This window comes from Cervus elaphus, chromosome 12, assembly GCF_910594005.1.
Source record: "Cervus elaphus chromosome 12, mCerEla1.1, whole genome shotgun sequence".
Classification (NCBI taxonomy): domain Eukaryota; kingdom Metazoa; phylum Chordata; class Mammalia; order Artiodactyla; family Cervidae; genus Cervus; species Cervus elaphus.
Genome location: NC_057826.1, coordinates 46,941,973 through 46,958,024, shown reverse-complemented (window position 1 = coordinate 46,958,024; position 16,052 = coordinate 46,941,973). Strand labels below are relative to the sequence as shown.

The window sequence follows — 16,052 nt, the reverse complement described above, 5'->3', positions numbered from 1 at the left end:
TGCCCCCTTTTTAAGGGGGATGTCCTGTTTTTCATATTAGAGATTTTCCTCAATTGTATACCCATCTGAGTCAATGTAAGAGTGAGGTACAAAAAGCTAACAGGAAGGTCTTTGCAATGGGGCTTTTGCTTTCTGATTCTATAGGTCCAAAGTGGGCCCTACAAATTTACATTTCTAACTCGTCCCAGGTGATGCTAGTCCAAGAGTCATATTTTAAGAACCATTTTATTAAGGAATGCTCTTGAGAATCACCGCTGTGAAAGGAATGGATAGGAAGGAAACAGAAAGTTAAGCTGCAGTGTGAAGAGTTCTGACGCTGAAAGGGCCCATCAGAGATGTCTCAAGCTAAGACAAAGAGCTGGGTCTTTATTTCCTGCATGTTGTGCAGCTTCTGAATGTGGGCTGTCCCTAGAAAGAGATATGACTTTAGGGAGTGAAGTTTTCTTTAGCATAGCTATCCCCATTTGTTCTTGTTGTTGTTCAGTAGCTCAGTCCTGTCTGACACTTTGCTACCCCCATGGACTGCAGCATGCCAGGCTTCCCTGTCCTTCACCATCTCCTGAAGCTTGCTCAAATTTATGTCCATTAGTCAGTGATGCCACCAACCATCTCCTCTGTCACCCCCTTCTCCTCCTACCTTCAATCTTTCCCAAGTCAGATCTTTTTTAATGAGTTGACTCTTCACATCAGGTGGCCAAAATCTTGGAGCTTCAGCATCAGTCCTTCCAATGAATATATGTGTCCTTAGTTGCTCAGTCGTGTCTAACTCTGTGACCCCATGCACTATAGCCTGTCAGGCTCCTCTGTCCATGGGGTTCTCCAGACAAGAATACTGGAGTGGGTTGCCATGCCCTCTTCTAGGGGATCTTTCCAACACAGGAATCAAACCCAGTTCTCCCACATTGCGGGCAGATTCTTTACCATCAGAGCTACCTATCCAGTGAATATTCAGGGTTGATTTCCTTTAGGATGGACTGGTTGGATCTCCTTGCAGTCCAAGGGACTCTCAAGAGTCTTCTCCAACACCACAGTTCAAAAGTATCCATTCTGGCACTCAGCCTTCTGTATAGTCCCAACTCTCACATCCATACATGACTACTGGAAAAACATATAGCTTTGACTAATGTCTCTGCTTTTTAATATGCTGTCTAGGTTGGTCATAGCTTTTCTTCCAAGGAGCAAGTGTCTTTTAATTTCATGGCTGCAGTCATGATCTGCAGTGATTTTGGAACCCAAAAAAATAGTCTCTCACTGTTTCCATTGTTTCCCCATCTATTTGCCATGAAGTGATGGGACCGGATGCCATGGTCTTAGTTTTTTGAATGTTGAGTTTTAAGCCAACTTTTTCATTCTCTTCTTTCACTTTCATCAAAAGGCTCTTTACTTCCTCTTTACTTTCTGCCATTAGGGTGGTGTCATCTCCATAACTGAGGTTATTGATATTCCTCCGAGCAATCTTGATTCCAGATTGTGCTTCATTCAGCCTGGCATTTCACATGATGTACTCTGCATATAAGTTAAATAAGCAAGGTGACAATATATAGCCTTGATGTACTCCCTTCCCAATTTGGACCCAGTCTGTTTCCATGTCCAGTTCTAACTGTTGCTTCTTGACCTGCACACAGATTTCTCAGGAGGCGGGCCAGGTTGTCTGGTATTCCAATCTCTTTAAGAATTTTCCACAGTTTGTTGAGATCCACACAAAGACTTTGACATAGTCAATAAAGCAGAAATAGATGTTTTTCTGGAACTCTCTTGCTTTTTCTAAGATCCAACAGATGTTGGCAATTTGATCTCTGGTTCCTCTGCCTTTTCTGAATCCAGCTTGTGAACATCTGGAAGTTCTCGATTCATGTATTATTGAAGCCTTGCTTGGAGAATTTTGAGCATTACTTTGCTAGCGTGTGAAATGAGTGCAATTGTGCAGTAGTTTGAACATTCTTGGGGCTTGCCTCGTAGCTCAGTCAGTGAAGGATCTGCCTGTAATGCAGGAGACCCGGGTTGGATCCCTGGATTGGGAAGATCCCCTGGAGGAGAAAATGGCAACCCACTCCAGTATTCTCGCCTGGAGAATCCGATGGGCAGAGGAGTCTGGCAGGCTACAGTCCATGGGGTTGCAAGAGTTGTACACGACTTAGCAACTAAACCACCTTGAGCATTCTTTGGCATTGCCTTTCTTTGGGATTGGAATGAAAACTGACCTTTTCCAGTCCTGTGGCCACTGCTGAGTTTTCCAAATTAGCTGGCATATTGAGTGCAGAACAAAGCTAGTGGAAGTGATGGAATTCCAATCAAGCTATTTCAAATCCTAAAAGATGAAGCTGTTAAAGTGCTGCATTCAGTATGCCAGCTGTCCCCAAAGGGGGCTGATAACTGAGGGCCTTTCTGCTCGAAAGTCCTGGCTCTGCTATTTCGGGATTCCCTGGTGCCTCAGATGTAAAGAATCTGCCTGCAGTGCTGGAGACTCTGGTTCGACCCCTGGGTCCGGAAGATCCCTGGAGAAGGAAATGGCAACCCATTCCAGTTTTCTTGCTTGGAGAGTCCCATGGACAGAGGAGCCTGGTGGGCCGAAGAATTGGATGCAACTGAGTGACTAACATTCACTTTCTCTGCTGGAAGCATTCCCAGCAGGTGGGGGACAATGTCCTTTTTTCCTGAAAAGGGAAAATGAGGCCATCTATTACAGAGTCCATACATACTCTTTTCCAGTCAGCCTCCCACCCCTATCCCAAGACAGCTACTTTTTCTAATTTTTCTTACTCCATTGATTAATTTTGCCTATTTCAGAACATCGTATAAATGGAACTGTACAGAATAAACTTCTAGGTGTCGTCTTGGCTCAGTACAATGTCCTGTAGATTCATCCATGTTCTTTTATGTGTCAGAAGTTGTTGCTACTGTTGTTTCTTGTTACTGAGTAGTATTCCAATCTATGAATATACAGCATTTTTATCCATTCTTAGGTTAACTACCACTTGGATTGTTTTCAGTTTGGGGGCATTTTTACTAAAGATTCTGTGAACATGTTTGTAAGAGTCTGTTTTGCGGACACAGTTTTGTTTCTCTTGGATGAATACCTCGGGACAGAATTGTTGTGTTATATAATAGGTTTATATTTACTAAAGTTTTTCAAAGTGATTTTACCTTTTTCGTCTCCATCAGATATGACAGATGTGATTGCTCAAACCCTGCCAACTTTTGGTGCTTCCAAGTGTTTCTAATTTTAACCATCCTAGTGCTTATATAGTATATCCTGATGACTAATGGTGAACGTCTTTTCATGTGCTTTTATTAGATGATTTGTCTATCTTTTCTTTGTGAACTATCTATTTCAGTTGTTTGCTCATTTATTAATTGGACTATTTGTCTTGATTTTTGAGTTATAGGAACTCAGTATATATTCTGGGCATAAGTTTCATCAGATACATTTTGCAAATATTTTCTTCTGATTGGTGACTTGTTTATTTTCTGACATCTTTATATATTTTCAGGTCATGATCTTCTTCTAGGCATTCTATAATTTATAAATTTTTGTGGTTACTTTTATGAGCCAACTCAAATTTTTCTACAGAATGAGATGTGTTCACTTGTTCATAGATACATCCAGTTATTCCATCAGCCTTTGTTGGAAAGGTTTTTCCTTTTATCTTTTGAATTGCTTTGGTATCCCTGTTGCAAATTGGTTGCCTGTATAGAAATCAGCCAGAGAAGGCAGTGGCACCCCACTCCAGTACTCTTGCCGGGAAAATCCCATGGACGGAGGAGCCTGGTGGGCTGCGGTCCATGGGGTCCCTAAGAGTCCGACACGACTGAGCAACTTCACTTTCACTTTTCACTTTCATGCGTTGGAGAAGGAAATGGCAACCCACTCCAGTGTTCTTGCCTGGAGAATCCCGGGGATGGGGGAGCCTGGTGGGCTGACGTCTGTGGGGTCGCACAGAGTCGGACACGACTGCAGTGACTTAGCAGCAGCAGCAGCAGAGAAATCAGCTGTCACTCATACCCTTTTTTTTTTTTTTTTTTACTGTAATAATGTTACTTTACTCTGGCTGCCTTCAAGGTTTGCTTTCATCTTGGTGCTTTCATCCCTTTGACTGTGACGTGTTCATGTGTGATTTTCTTTCTAATTATTCTGCTTGGTATGTGCTGAGCTTCTTTGAATATGTAAGTTTGCATTTCTCACAAAATTTGGAGATATTTTGGCCATTATCAGATATTTTTCTGTCTCATTATCTTCAGTTGTATATAACTAGACCGCTTGTTGTTGTACAATGAATCTCTGAAGCTCTATTTATTATTTTGAAGACCTTTTTCTCTCTCCTTTAGAATCAGTAAAATGTACTGATTTATTTACTGGTTTAGTGACTTTTTTTTCTGCTTTATCTGATCTCCTTTAAGGAAATCCAATGAATTTTGAATTTTAAATACTGTCAGTTTTACTTCTAGAATTTCCATTTGGTTCTTTCAGTTCTACTCTCAGCTGAGATTCCTCCCATTTGTACATTTATTATGACCATATTTTCCTGAAATACTTGAATGTATTTATAATACTTGTTTTGAAGTCTTTGTTAATTCTGAAGTCTAGATCATTCAGGATTGGTTTATTTGAGCTGCTTCTTTTTCTTGACTCTGGGTCTCCCTTTCCTTTTTCTTTGTTCTGGTAAATTTTGCTTGTATGGTGGGTATCGTGAGTGATATGTTGTAGGATTTGAATTCTGTTATTTTTCTCTGATGAGTTTTTTTTTTTGTTGTTGTTCCTGGTAGACAGTTAACAGGGCTGAATTCAAATGTCCCAACATTGTCATTCCTGTCTTAAGTAGCAACGGAAGTCTCCTCTCAACTCAGATCTTTACACTTTTCAGCTGTTGCTTTTTGCTGGAATCCTTGGAGCCTTCCCCAAATGAAGGCCGTCTAAATATTTGGGCATAGTTTATGCAGAAATCTTGTGGCACTTTCTAGCCCAAGACTTCGTCCTGTGGCTCCTTTGCTATCAGGAAGGCAGATTTCTGCTTCAGTCCCTACTGATTGTCGCTGTGTCTGTATATAAGTGACTGCAGGCAACAGCCCTATAAATACCGATCCTATCTGGTGCAGTTCCTTCTTTTAAGGTTGATGTCCCTCCAGTTACTACCTGCTTTTGGTCATATCTGTTTTTATATTTTATCCACAGTATATGGTTGTTAAAGATGGAAAAGCTACTCTAAGTTAGCTTGTCAGTATTCAAAGCAGAACATTAAAATGTTGAAGCTTTATTTTATTTTAGTTGAGTCAGTCAAACCATCCATTATTCAGCGAATATTTTAGGAAATTGTAAAACATCCACTAAATGGAATATTGCAGTATATTAAATTTTTGCAGCAAAATTTGGAAACGGAAGAAGGATGTCTGCTGTCACTGCTACTTTTTACCATTAAATTAGAGATTTTAGTCAAAGTAATTATATAAGAAGCAGAGGTGGGAGGAAATAGAGATTGGAAAGGAAAAAGAATATTTTCACTATCATAAGTGAAATTATATTCTACTAGAGAATCTATGTACAATTAGAACCAATAAGAGTTCAGGAAGGCTGCTGGATATCAAGTCAGGATAGAATACCAGTAGCATAGAATATCAATACCAACATTCACCACATCAGAATGAACATTAGCAGAAACCAATTGGAAAACATATTAAGAAAAAAGACATACAGTTTATAATACCGTCTATAAGCTACCTAGCACTCATTAACAAAAGATAATAGAGAAAATTACATGACATCTTTAAAGACAGGCAAGAATAAATTCAAGTTATCAGTCAGCTCCCCCATTTCTGTAATACCTATAGTTTCAGTACAGTTGTTGAATATGGAAAAACTAAAAGCTCACCTGGAGTTAGACGTCCAAGAATGATCAGGACCATTCCAAAAATGGTCAATGGGTATCTTGCACATTCAAGGTGTGGTATTGACTCAGGTATAGACAAGTATATTAATAATAAAAATGAAAGAAGCTTGAAACAGATTAAAGCATGTATGTAAACATGTATGCAAAGCATGTACACGTAGTAAAGTGAAAGTGAAAGTCACTCAGTCATGTCGACTCTTTGCCACCCCATGGACTATTCAGTCCCTGGAATTCTCCAGGCCAGAATACTGAAGTGGGTAGTCTTTCCCATCTCCATGGAATCTTCCCAAGCCAGGGATTGAACCCAGGTCTCTTGCATTGCGAGCAGATTCTTTACCAGCTGAGCCACAAGGGAAGGCCAAGAATACTGGAGTGGGTAGCCTATCCCTTCTCTAGCAGATCTTCCCGACCCAGGAATCGAACCAGGGTCTCCTGCAATGCTGGCGGATTCTTTATCAACTGATCTATCAGGGAAGCCCAAGTGAAAGTCGCTCAGTCATGTCTGACTCTTTGCAATCCCATGCACTATACAATCCATGGAATACTCCAGGCCAAATGACTGAAGTGGGTACTGTTCCCTTCTTCCGGGGATCTTCCCAACCCAGGGATTGAACTCAGGCCTCCCACATTGCAGGCGGATTCTTTTCCAGCTAAGCCACAAGGGAAGCCCATAGTAAAACAGGAAGCAATTGGTTTGCCAAATACCATACGGAATAAACTCTGATTAAAATCAAAATTAAAAAAAAATTAAAAAAAAAATTTTTTAAATCAAAATAAAAAAAACTAACTTCAAAAATTTTATAGCAAAATATGGAATGTCTTTAAAACCTTAGCTAGATAGGATTTCTTACAACAAAAAACACAGGTTCATAAAGAAAAAAATTAATAACTTTTACTAAATCAAGAATTTAAACTTTAGTAAGTTACTAAAATGTATCACTAGCATACTTAAGATGAGAAGACTAGTCTCCAGAATATATAAAGAACTACTCCAATCTAATAAGAAATCATCAGCTCCACTTAAAAAATGGGCAAAAACAAGAACCAGCAGTTTATGGAGGAGAACCCATACAGTCAAGAAGCAGGTGAAAAAGTATAAAACATTGCTAGTAATTGGGATGATGACAATTTAAAAGTTTTTTCATACCCATTAAAATGGCAAGTTTTTAATGTATATATTATATGTATCATGTATAAATGGCATATGCATGTACGTTTTTTGCACAAGTTAATAGGAAAATTAACTCAAAACTACCACACAGTTGCACTCATCTCACACGCTAGTAATGCTCAAAATTCTCTAAGCCAGGCTTCAGCGATATGTGAACTGTGAACTTCCAGATGTTCAGGCTGGTTTTAGAAAAGGCAGAGGAACCAGAGATCAAATTGCCAACATCCACTGGATCATCGAAAAACTTCTATTTCTGCTTTATTGACCATGCCGAAGCCTTTAACTGTGTGGATCACAATAAACTGTGAAAAATTCTGAAAGAGATGGGAATACCAGACCAACTGACTTGCCTCCTGAGAAATCTGTATGCAGGTCCAGAAGCAACAGTTAGAACTGGACATGGAACAACAGACCTGTTCCAAATAGGAAAAGGAGTATGTCAAGTCTGTTTATCGTCACCATGCTTATTTAATTTATATGCAGAGTGCATCATGAGAAATGTTGGGCTGGATGAAGCACAAGCTGGCATCACGATTGTGGGGAGAAATATCAATAACCCCAGATATACAGATGACACCACCCTTATGGCAGAAAGTGAAGAACTAAAGAGCCTCTTGATGGAAATGAAAGAGAGTGGAAAAAGTTGGCTTAAAGCCCAACATTCAGAAAACTAAGATCATGGCATTCGGTCCCATCACTTCATGCCAGATAGATGGGGAAACAGTGGCAGACTTGTTTTTTGGCTCCAAAATCACTGCAGATGGTAAGTGCAGCCATGAAATTACAAGACGCTTGCTCCTTGGAAGAAAAGTTATGACCAACCTAGACAGCATATTAAAAAGCAGAGACATTACTTTGCCAACAAAGGTCCGTCTAGTTAAAGATATGGTTTTTTCCGTAGTCATGTATGGATGTGAGAGTTGGACAATAAAGAAAGCTGAGTGCCGAAGAATTGAAGCTTTTGAACCGTGGTGTTAGAAAAGACTCGAGAGTCCCTTGGACTGCAAGGAGATCCAACTTGTCCATCCTAAAGGAAATCAGTCCTGAATATTCATTGGCAGGAGTGATGCTGAAGCTGAAGCTCCAATATTTTGGCCACCTGATGCGAAGAGCTGACTCACTTGAAAAGACCCTGATGCTGGGCAAAATTGAAGGCGGGAGGAGAAGGGATCCACGAAGGATGAGATGGTTGGATGGCATCACCGACTCATTGAACATGAGTTTGAGTAAGCTCCAGGAGTTGGTGATGGACAGGGTGGCCTGGTGTGCTGCAGTCCATGGGGTCACAAAGAGTTGGACAGGACTGAGCGACTGAACTGAACTGAATAGGAAAATAGAGACTATATATTTTGCTTATGGAAGTATGAATGCATACAGGAGTTTTTGGGAGAGGAATTCTGTCATACATAATAAAACTGAAAAGATATATTCATGAATCCTAGAAAATCGATTTTCAGATTTATAACTGAGAAGTTTTTGATTGTGTATACCAGGAGACCTGTACAAAGACGTTTGTTGCAGCATTGCTTGAAGAAAAATGTACTTAATTGGCTTTCAGTAGAGGATTGGATGAATAAATTTGATATAGTCATTCAGTGAGATACTTTCAGCAGTTAAAATAAATGGACTTCATCTAAAGTGTATCAACATGGAGAGATCTCAAAGACAGGGTTGAGTGAAAAAGACATTTGCAGAATATATACAGTGTAATGGCATTTTTATAAACATTTAAAAGCTTCTGGTAGAAGGGGAATATATTTAGATCTACAGTTTAAAAAAAAAATCACATTTTCACTTTCATGTTGGTTTGTCTAAAATATGCTTTCCTAAGTGGTCCCAAAGAATTTTCTTTATATGGGGGGCTAAATGTACATTTTGTCACTCATTTGTTCAGTGGATTTTATTGAACATCTAACATGTACCAAATGATAATACAGCAGTGAGCAAAACAGATTGAGCCTATTTTCATGGAGTTTAAATTCTAGCCAAGGAAGATATCCAGTAAACAAATAAATTAATAAAAATACAGAATAGTGCAATAATGAAAAGTAAAGCAGGACAAAAGGAATAGAGAGTGATGGAAAGTATTTTACATGAAGAAGTAGTCAGAGAAGAAGTGCCTGTGAAAGATAATATCTAGCAAAGTCATGAAGAAAGTGACCAGATAAGTTACATGGAGGAAGGGTCTTAGAGGCTGACTGAAAAAGCCAGTGCAAGGCCCTGCTCCTGCCTTGAGAAGCAGGGAGGCCAGCGTGGCAGGAGCTGAATGAAGGAGGAATAGACGAGAATGAGATGAGATTAGAAAGATAGCGGAGGACTGGATCCTCTAGGAACATGGGACTAATGTGGTGGATGGTGCTGCTTTGAACACTTGGTTGAGAATAGCTCACGGGACTGATGCTGGAGGGTGTAAGAATAGATGCAGGGAAACCAGTTAGAAGGTTATTATAACACTTTTGAAAAGAAATGATGATGGTTTAGACCAAGGTAGTGAGAAACAGTTGTATTTTTTATATATTATTTTTTAGCAGCAATTCTTAAACTATAGAAAACCCTCTTCAGTTTAGTCGCTGTCGTGTCCGACTCTTTGCGACCCCATGGACCACGGCACGCCAGGCCTCCCTGTCCATCACCAACTCCCAGAGCTTGCTCAAACATGTCCATCTAGTCAGTGATGCCATCCAGCCATCTCATCCTCTGTCATCCTTTTCTCCTCCTGCTCTCAATCTGTCCCAGCATCAGGGTCTTTTCAAATGAGTCAGTTCTTCACATCAGGTGGCCAAAGTATTGGCGCTTCAGCTCCAGCATCACTCCTGCCAATGAATATTCAGGACTGATTTCCTTTAGGATGGACAAGTTGGATCTCCTTGCAGTCCAAGGGACTCTCAAGAGTTTTCTCCAACACCGCAGTTGAAAAGCATCAATTCTTCAGTGCTCAGCTTTCCTTATGGTCCAACTCTTACATCAATACATGACTACTGGAAAAACCATAGCTTTGACTAGATAGACCTTTGTTGGCAAAGTCATGTCTCTGCTTTTTAATATGCTGTCTAGGTTGGTCATAACTTTTCTTCCAAGGAGCAAGCATCTTTTAATTTCATGGCTATAGTCACCATCTGCAGTGATTTTGGAGCCCAAGAAAATAAAGTCTCTCACTGTTTCCATTGCTTCCATGAAGTGATGGGACTGGATGCCACGGTCTTCATTTTTTGAATGTTGGTTTTAACCCAGCTTTTTCACTCTCCTCTTTCACTTTCATCAAGAGGCTCTTTAGTTCTTCTTCACTTTCTGCCATTAAGGTGGTGTCATCTGTGTATCTGAGGTTATTGATATTTCTCCTGGTAATCTTGATTCCAGCTTGTGCTTCATCCATCCTGGCATTTCACATGATGTACTCTGCATATAAGTTAAATAAGCAGGGTGACAATATACAGTCTTGACGTACTCCTTTCCCAGTTTGGAACCAGTCTGTTCCATGTTTGGTTTTAACTGTTGCTTCCTGACCTGCATACAGGTTTCTCAGGAGGCAGGTAAGGTAGTTTGGTATTCCCATGTCTTAAAGAATTTTCCACAGTTTGTTATGATCCACAGTCAAAGACTTTGGTGTAATCAATAAAGCAGAAATAGATGTTTTTCTGAAACTCTCTTGCTTTTTCGATGATCCAACGGATATTGGCAATTTGGTCTCTGGTTCCTCTGCCTTTTCTGAATCCAACTTGAACATCTGGAAGTTCATGGATTACATACTCTTGAAGCCTGGCTTGGAGAATTTTGAGCATTAGTTTGCTAGCGTGTGAGATGAGTGCAGTTGTGTGGTAGTTTGAACATTCTTTGGCATTGTCTTTCATTGGGATTGGAATGAAAACTGATGGTGAGAAACAGTTGTATTTTTCATATATTATTTTTTCGCAGCAATTCTTAAACTATAGAAAACCCTCTTATCTCAGAGAAACTGTGGGAGTTAAGAAGTGAGAAAGATAGCACGCTTTAGCTGCTAATGAGTGAGAAGCTATACACACAATCTCAACATCCCCCCAAATTTTAAACTTCTAAAGATTTTCTATGGAACTGTGAGGAGGGGATTTCAATTCCTCTTACCAAAAGGTATCATTTACTTTTCTTTTTCTGTTAATCATTCTGAATTTTGCAGTTGAGTTTAATACAGTCACACTTTGGTCTTTAAATAATGAAATTTAAAATTCAAGTACGGGGTAGAGTTTTGATTGCATTAACTGACTTGTGGTTTAAATACTTAGTTTTGCTTACTCCACAGATTAAATGTGTAGCTATATGTAAAGGCAAATAACCATTCTTTGCATTTATGTGGCTCTAGAACCTTTTATTGAGAATAATTTGGGTTGTAACATCTTTTATGATTGTATATAAACTATCTTTGAACTTTTGTATGATTTCATTGCATTTGCACTTTGATGTGTTAAGATTCAATTATTAGTTAAATTATTTTATACTGGCTTTTTTATATATCAATTGTTCACTTTTTTCAGTAATTCAGTTAATTTATATATAGTGGCTTTTGTGTTATTTCTAAGTATAGTCTTTTTCTCCAACTTATTGTCATATTAGCTAGTCTGTTTTACTTTTATGTCTAGGGAGTCCATGTGTGTGTGTCTGTGTGTGTATGAGAGAGGAGGGAGAAAGAGGGGAGGGGAAGAAAATCTACTTTTTTTTTAATTTTTTTGCCTTAATGAGCTATATGTGGGATTTTAGTTCCCCAACCAGGAATCAAACCCACGCTCCCCTACAGTGGCAGCAAGGAGTCTAAACCACTGTATTGCCAGGAAAGTCCCCAAGAGAATCTACTTTGTAACAAGTCTTTAGATATACAGATAATATTACACCATTATGGCTTTTAAATGCTAAACAAATCATTATCCAGAGTGGCAGGCATACAGTAAAAATCATAATTCATTATAAACACTATGTTCTATTTCTTTATGTACTAATACATCTGCACTTTTATGTATGACTAGAAATTTAACTGTTTGTTTAAAATATCTGTTATAATGATAGAGCATAACAACAATATTACTATAGCAATGAACTCAAAATATTCTGGTCATGTTTTAGGATTGAATTTAGCACAATGAATAGGAAATAGGTTTTTGTTTTGCTTTGTGAAAAATGCAGTTTTAGGCTCTGATGCCTAATCTTAATAAGAAATCTAACTTATTTTTTTCATGGATATGAAAAAATGGATATGGATAGTGAATTACCATGTCTGTTTGAAAATACTTTGAATATTTAATAAATTTAAATTTATTAGTCGTACTAATTTAACTTTCTTTTTCTTTTAGCAAAACTATACAATCTAAGGTGGACTGCATTTTGGTAAGTAAAATAACTAATCTTAAAGTCTTTTTGTTATAAGGCTTTTCCCACTATATGAAATATATTATTTTTGAATATGAAATATTTATTTTAAATGGAGCTGAGTTTTAGTGAGTAAAATTTGACATTTAATTACAACCATGGGGTGAACTGGCTGTATGCTGTCTACTTGCCTATATGTCATCAATAATGAAATCATAATCTGAGGTAATTACATGTTTTTGAAACTTACTGGCTTTTACTAAAGATTGCTTCAGCATTTAATAAAGTGAATGTGTAGCTTTCTATTCTAGTAATTCTTAAAGGATTTATTAAAGAAAAAATTTTAAATGTTTGATAGGTTAGTTTTCTTGTGGTGAGTGAAGTGAAAGTTGCTCAGTTGTATCTCTTTGCGACCCTATGGACTATATAGTCCATGAAATTCTCCAGGCCAGAGGACTGGAGTGGGTAGCCTTTCCCTTCTCCAGGGGATCTTCCCAACCCAGGGATGGACCCCAGGTCTCCCACATTGCAGGCAGATTCTTTCCCAGCTCAGTCACCAGGGAAGCCCAAGAATACTGGTGTGGGTAGCCTATCCCTTCTTTAGGGGAATCTTCCCGACCTAGGAATCGAACTGGGGTCTCCCTCATTGCAGGTGGATTCTTTACCATCTGAGCTACCAGGGAAGCCCTTTTCTTGTTGTAGTGTGTTTTTTATATTTGGGTTGCTAGATTTCAGGAATTAAAGCCACAATAATAGTTTACATTTAGATTGGACTTTTAGACTATAAGAATTTGTTTAAATAAAAGCTTTTTAAAATACTTAATGTATTAGTTTTTGTTGCTATAATATACTTTTTGTGTTTGGACTGCTGGCCTTTGGGAGTTAAAGCCACAAAATGGTTTAAATTTAGATTTAAATGGTTTAAATTTATTTTCTGTTCCATTGATCTTCTCTTAAACATATAAGGGAAGAAGTATGCAGCTACTGAGACTACTGGAATAGTACTGACTTCTTTCATGGAAAGTTTTGGAATGTTCCCTGATCTCTAGAATATTCAGTGACTGCACTGTTAGATTCCCCAAAATGTCACTGTTGTTAGTCCTCTTTTTCTCTTGTGACATTAGGACTTTCTTACTCAGGTTTGTGTCTTCATTATAAGCTACCTCTTTTTGTTAGGGAGCAGGGGTCTGCAGCGTCTGGTGCTGAAACAGTATATGATCTTTTTAGCTTATGATACTAGTTTCTAGGTAGGTGAGTAAATAACATTACTTCATAGGAGAACAGGTATGAAAGGTTCTCCTGCGCTTTTCTAACCTAATGTTTGAGAAAGAGTACTTTGTGGGGATGTTTTTCCCCCTTTTTTCAATACTCTAAAGTAGATGATCTTGTTAATTCCCTTTTACAAATGAAGAGACTCATGCTCTTGCATTTACTAAAAAAAAAAAAAAATTATTGGGCCAATGCTGAATATTTGGGAAACCAAAGGACATGTTGCCTTGCCCTCAAGAAATCCAGTCTGTTAAAACAGATTTAATAATTCTCTTAAGACCTAGGAAGGTAGTGATTGGGGATGGAGGGGTAACCTTACCCCCAGAGAGCATTTTCTGTTTCTTTCTACTCTCAAGAGTTCATATGTATTCTCAGTTGTTTATATCTATCATTCAGTAACTACTGCATAATTACTCTTTGCTAGACCCTCTCTGGGTGTCAAAATACAATGGTAAACAAGACAAGTACAGTTGTTATCTAAGACTCTTGGCTTTTTTCTTTTAGTATCTGTGATAATATTGGAGGACTATTCAATTTTTTCTTTTCATTGAGAAAGTCGAGACAGAAGACTGGTATAATTTGTTAAATGGCATTTATAAAATGCTAAATAAGAATAAAAAGGATTTTTAATCTTTTAAGAATTCAGAAGTGTTTCTATTTTAGCATGAATTTTAAAGTTATATATATATTTGATGAACAAGATAGTAAGATCTGTGTCTTCATAAAGCTTACATTTTATTGAGTGAAGTAGACATTAAATGAATGGTAAAATAAGCTTTACAACTTAAGATAATAATAAATATGCTATTACAAAAATTTTAAAAGGCAGAAGGAGACAACTGACAGTGTATAGGGAATCTTTAGATTGCATGATTAGCAAAAGTATCTGAGGAAATGACATTTGAAAAGAGACCTGAATAAGAAGAAGCCAGTATTGTGTAAAGATCTGGCTGTGACAAATACTAGGCAGAGGGAACAGAAAGTACAAAAATTCTGAAACAGAAATGAGCCTGGAATGTTTGAAGAATATGAAGAACCCAGTGCACTGGAACTTAACGAAGGGAGGAGAGGGTGATAGGAGAAAAGAATAGCTATGGCAAATAGTATGTGTTTTATTCTAAATGCATGGAAGCCAATTAAAAGATTTCAAGTACAAGAATAGTATGATCTAGTTTTCTTTTTTAAAAAAATACCCTAGCAGTTGTTGGGAAATAGGCTTTTAGGGGTATAAGAGTAGAAGCAGGGAAATCAGGCTATTGGAAAAGTCGAAATAAGAATGCAAGGTGGTTGCGCGCTTGGAAGGGGAAGATAGGGAAAGAGTACAGTAAATGGGTTCAAGGCATATTTTGGATTTAAAGCCAGTAAGCCTTGCTTGTTGATGTATTGAATGTAAAGGGGGAAACAAAGGAATTAAGGATAATTCCTTTGGTCTAAAAAATTTCCTTTAGTATTTTTACAAGGCAGGTTTGCTCACAATGAATTCTCTTGATCTGTCTTGATTTGTCTGTGAATGTCTATTTTACTTTCAGTTTTGAAGAATAGTTTTACTGGATATAGAATTCTTGATTCCTAGGTTTCTCTTTAAAAAATTCTGTCTCTTTGAATGTATCATTTCTCTACCTTTGGCCTTCATTGTTTCTGATGAAAAGTCAGTCATTAATCATGTTTTCTTCTGGTACATGATGAGTTGTTTTTCTCTTCTTGCTATCAAGATTCATTCATATATTCATTCACTCACCCACCTACTCTTGCTTTCAACAGTGAGACTGTTTTACATGTAGGTATGGATCACATTGTGTTTATCCTACTTTGGGTTTGCTGAGTTTGCATCTGTAGATTAATCTGATTTGAGATGTTTTCAGCCATTATTTCTTCATATACATATATATTTGTCCCTTGGATTCCCCTCTCCATAGGAAGCTGCCATTACACGTAAGTTTAAATGATTGATTTTATCCCTCTAGTCTCTGGGATTTGTTCCTTTTTTGTCTGATTATCTTTCTTTATGTTCTATTTTCTCAACTTTTATTGAGATTCCTTGGTATTTTTTTCATTGTCATCAAGTTTTCCTTTTCATGTTTAAACACAGTCAGCCTCATCCATGTGGATAGGTCATGGGAGAAGCCCCAGACAGGAGTAAAACTGACTCTCACAGTTAACACCTGAAGTTCAGCAGTTTTTAATGATCAAACACTTCTCAGTATGTTTCCGTTAGTCAGTTTCCAAAGCCCTAAAATCATTTTTCCATCATTTTAGAGTTACTTGGGGTTGGGGGGGGCGTCCTGGCCTATTCATTCCATTTGTTCTAGGTATCTCAACTTTCTCACATTGTTTTTATCATATTTTCTTCTAGAAGTTTTATGGTTTTAGCTTTTTGTATTAGGTCTGTGAGCCAATTT

At 37.9% G+C, this 16,052-nt stretch overlaps 1 protein-coding gene across 2 annotated transcripts in view; it reads left to right on the top strand.

Moving 5' to 3' along the window:
- RFX7 (regulatory factor X7) overlaps window positions 1-16,052 on the top strand; it is a 143,937-nt gene that overhangs the window by 57,415 nt on the left and 70,470 nt on the right. For both annotated transcript variants that reach the window (XM_043921175.1, XM_043921176.1), the window contains exon 3: window positions 12,369-12,402. In XM_043921175.1, the coding sequence (XP_043777110.1) occupies window positions 12,369-12,402 (34 nt within the window). The remainder of the gene's footprint in view (window positions 1-12,368; window positions 12,403-16,052) is intronic.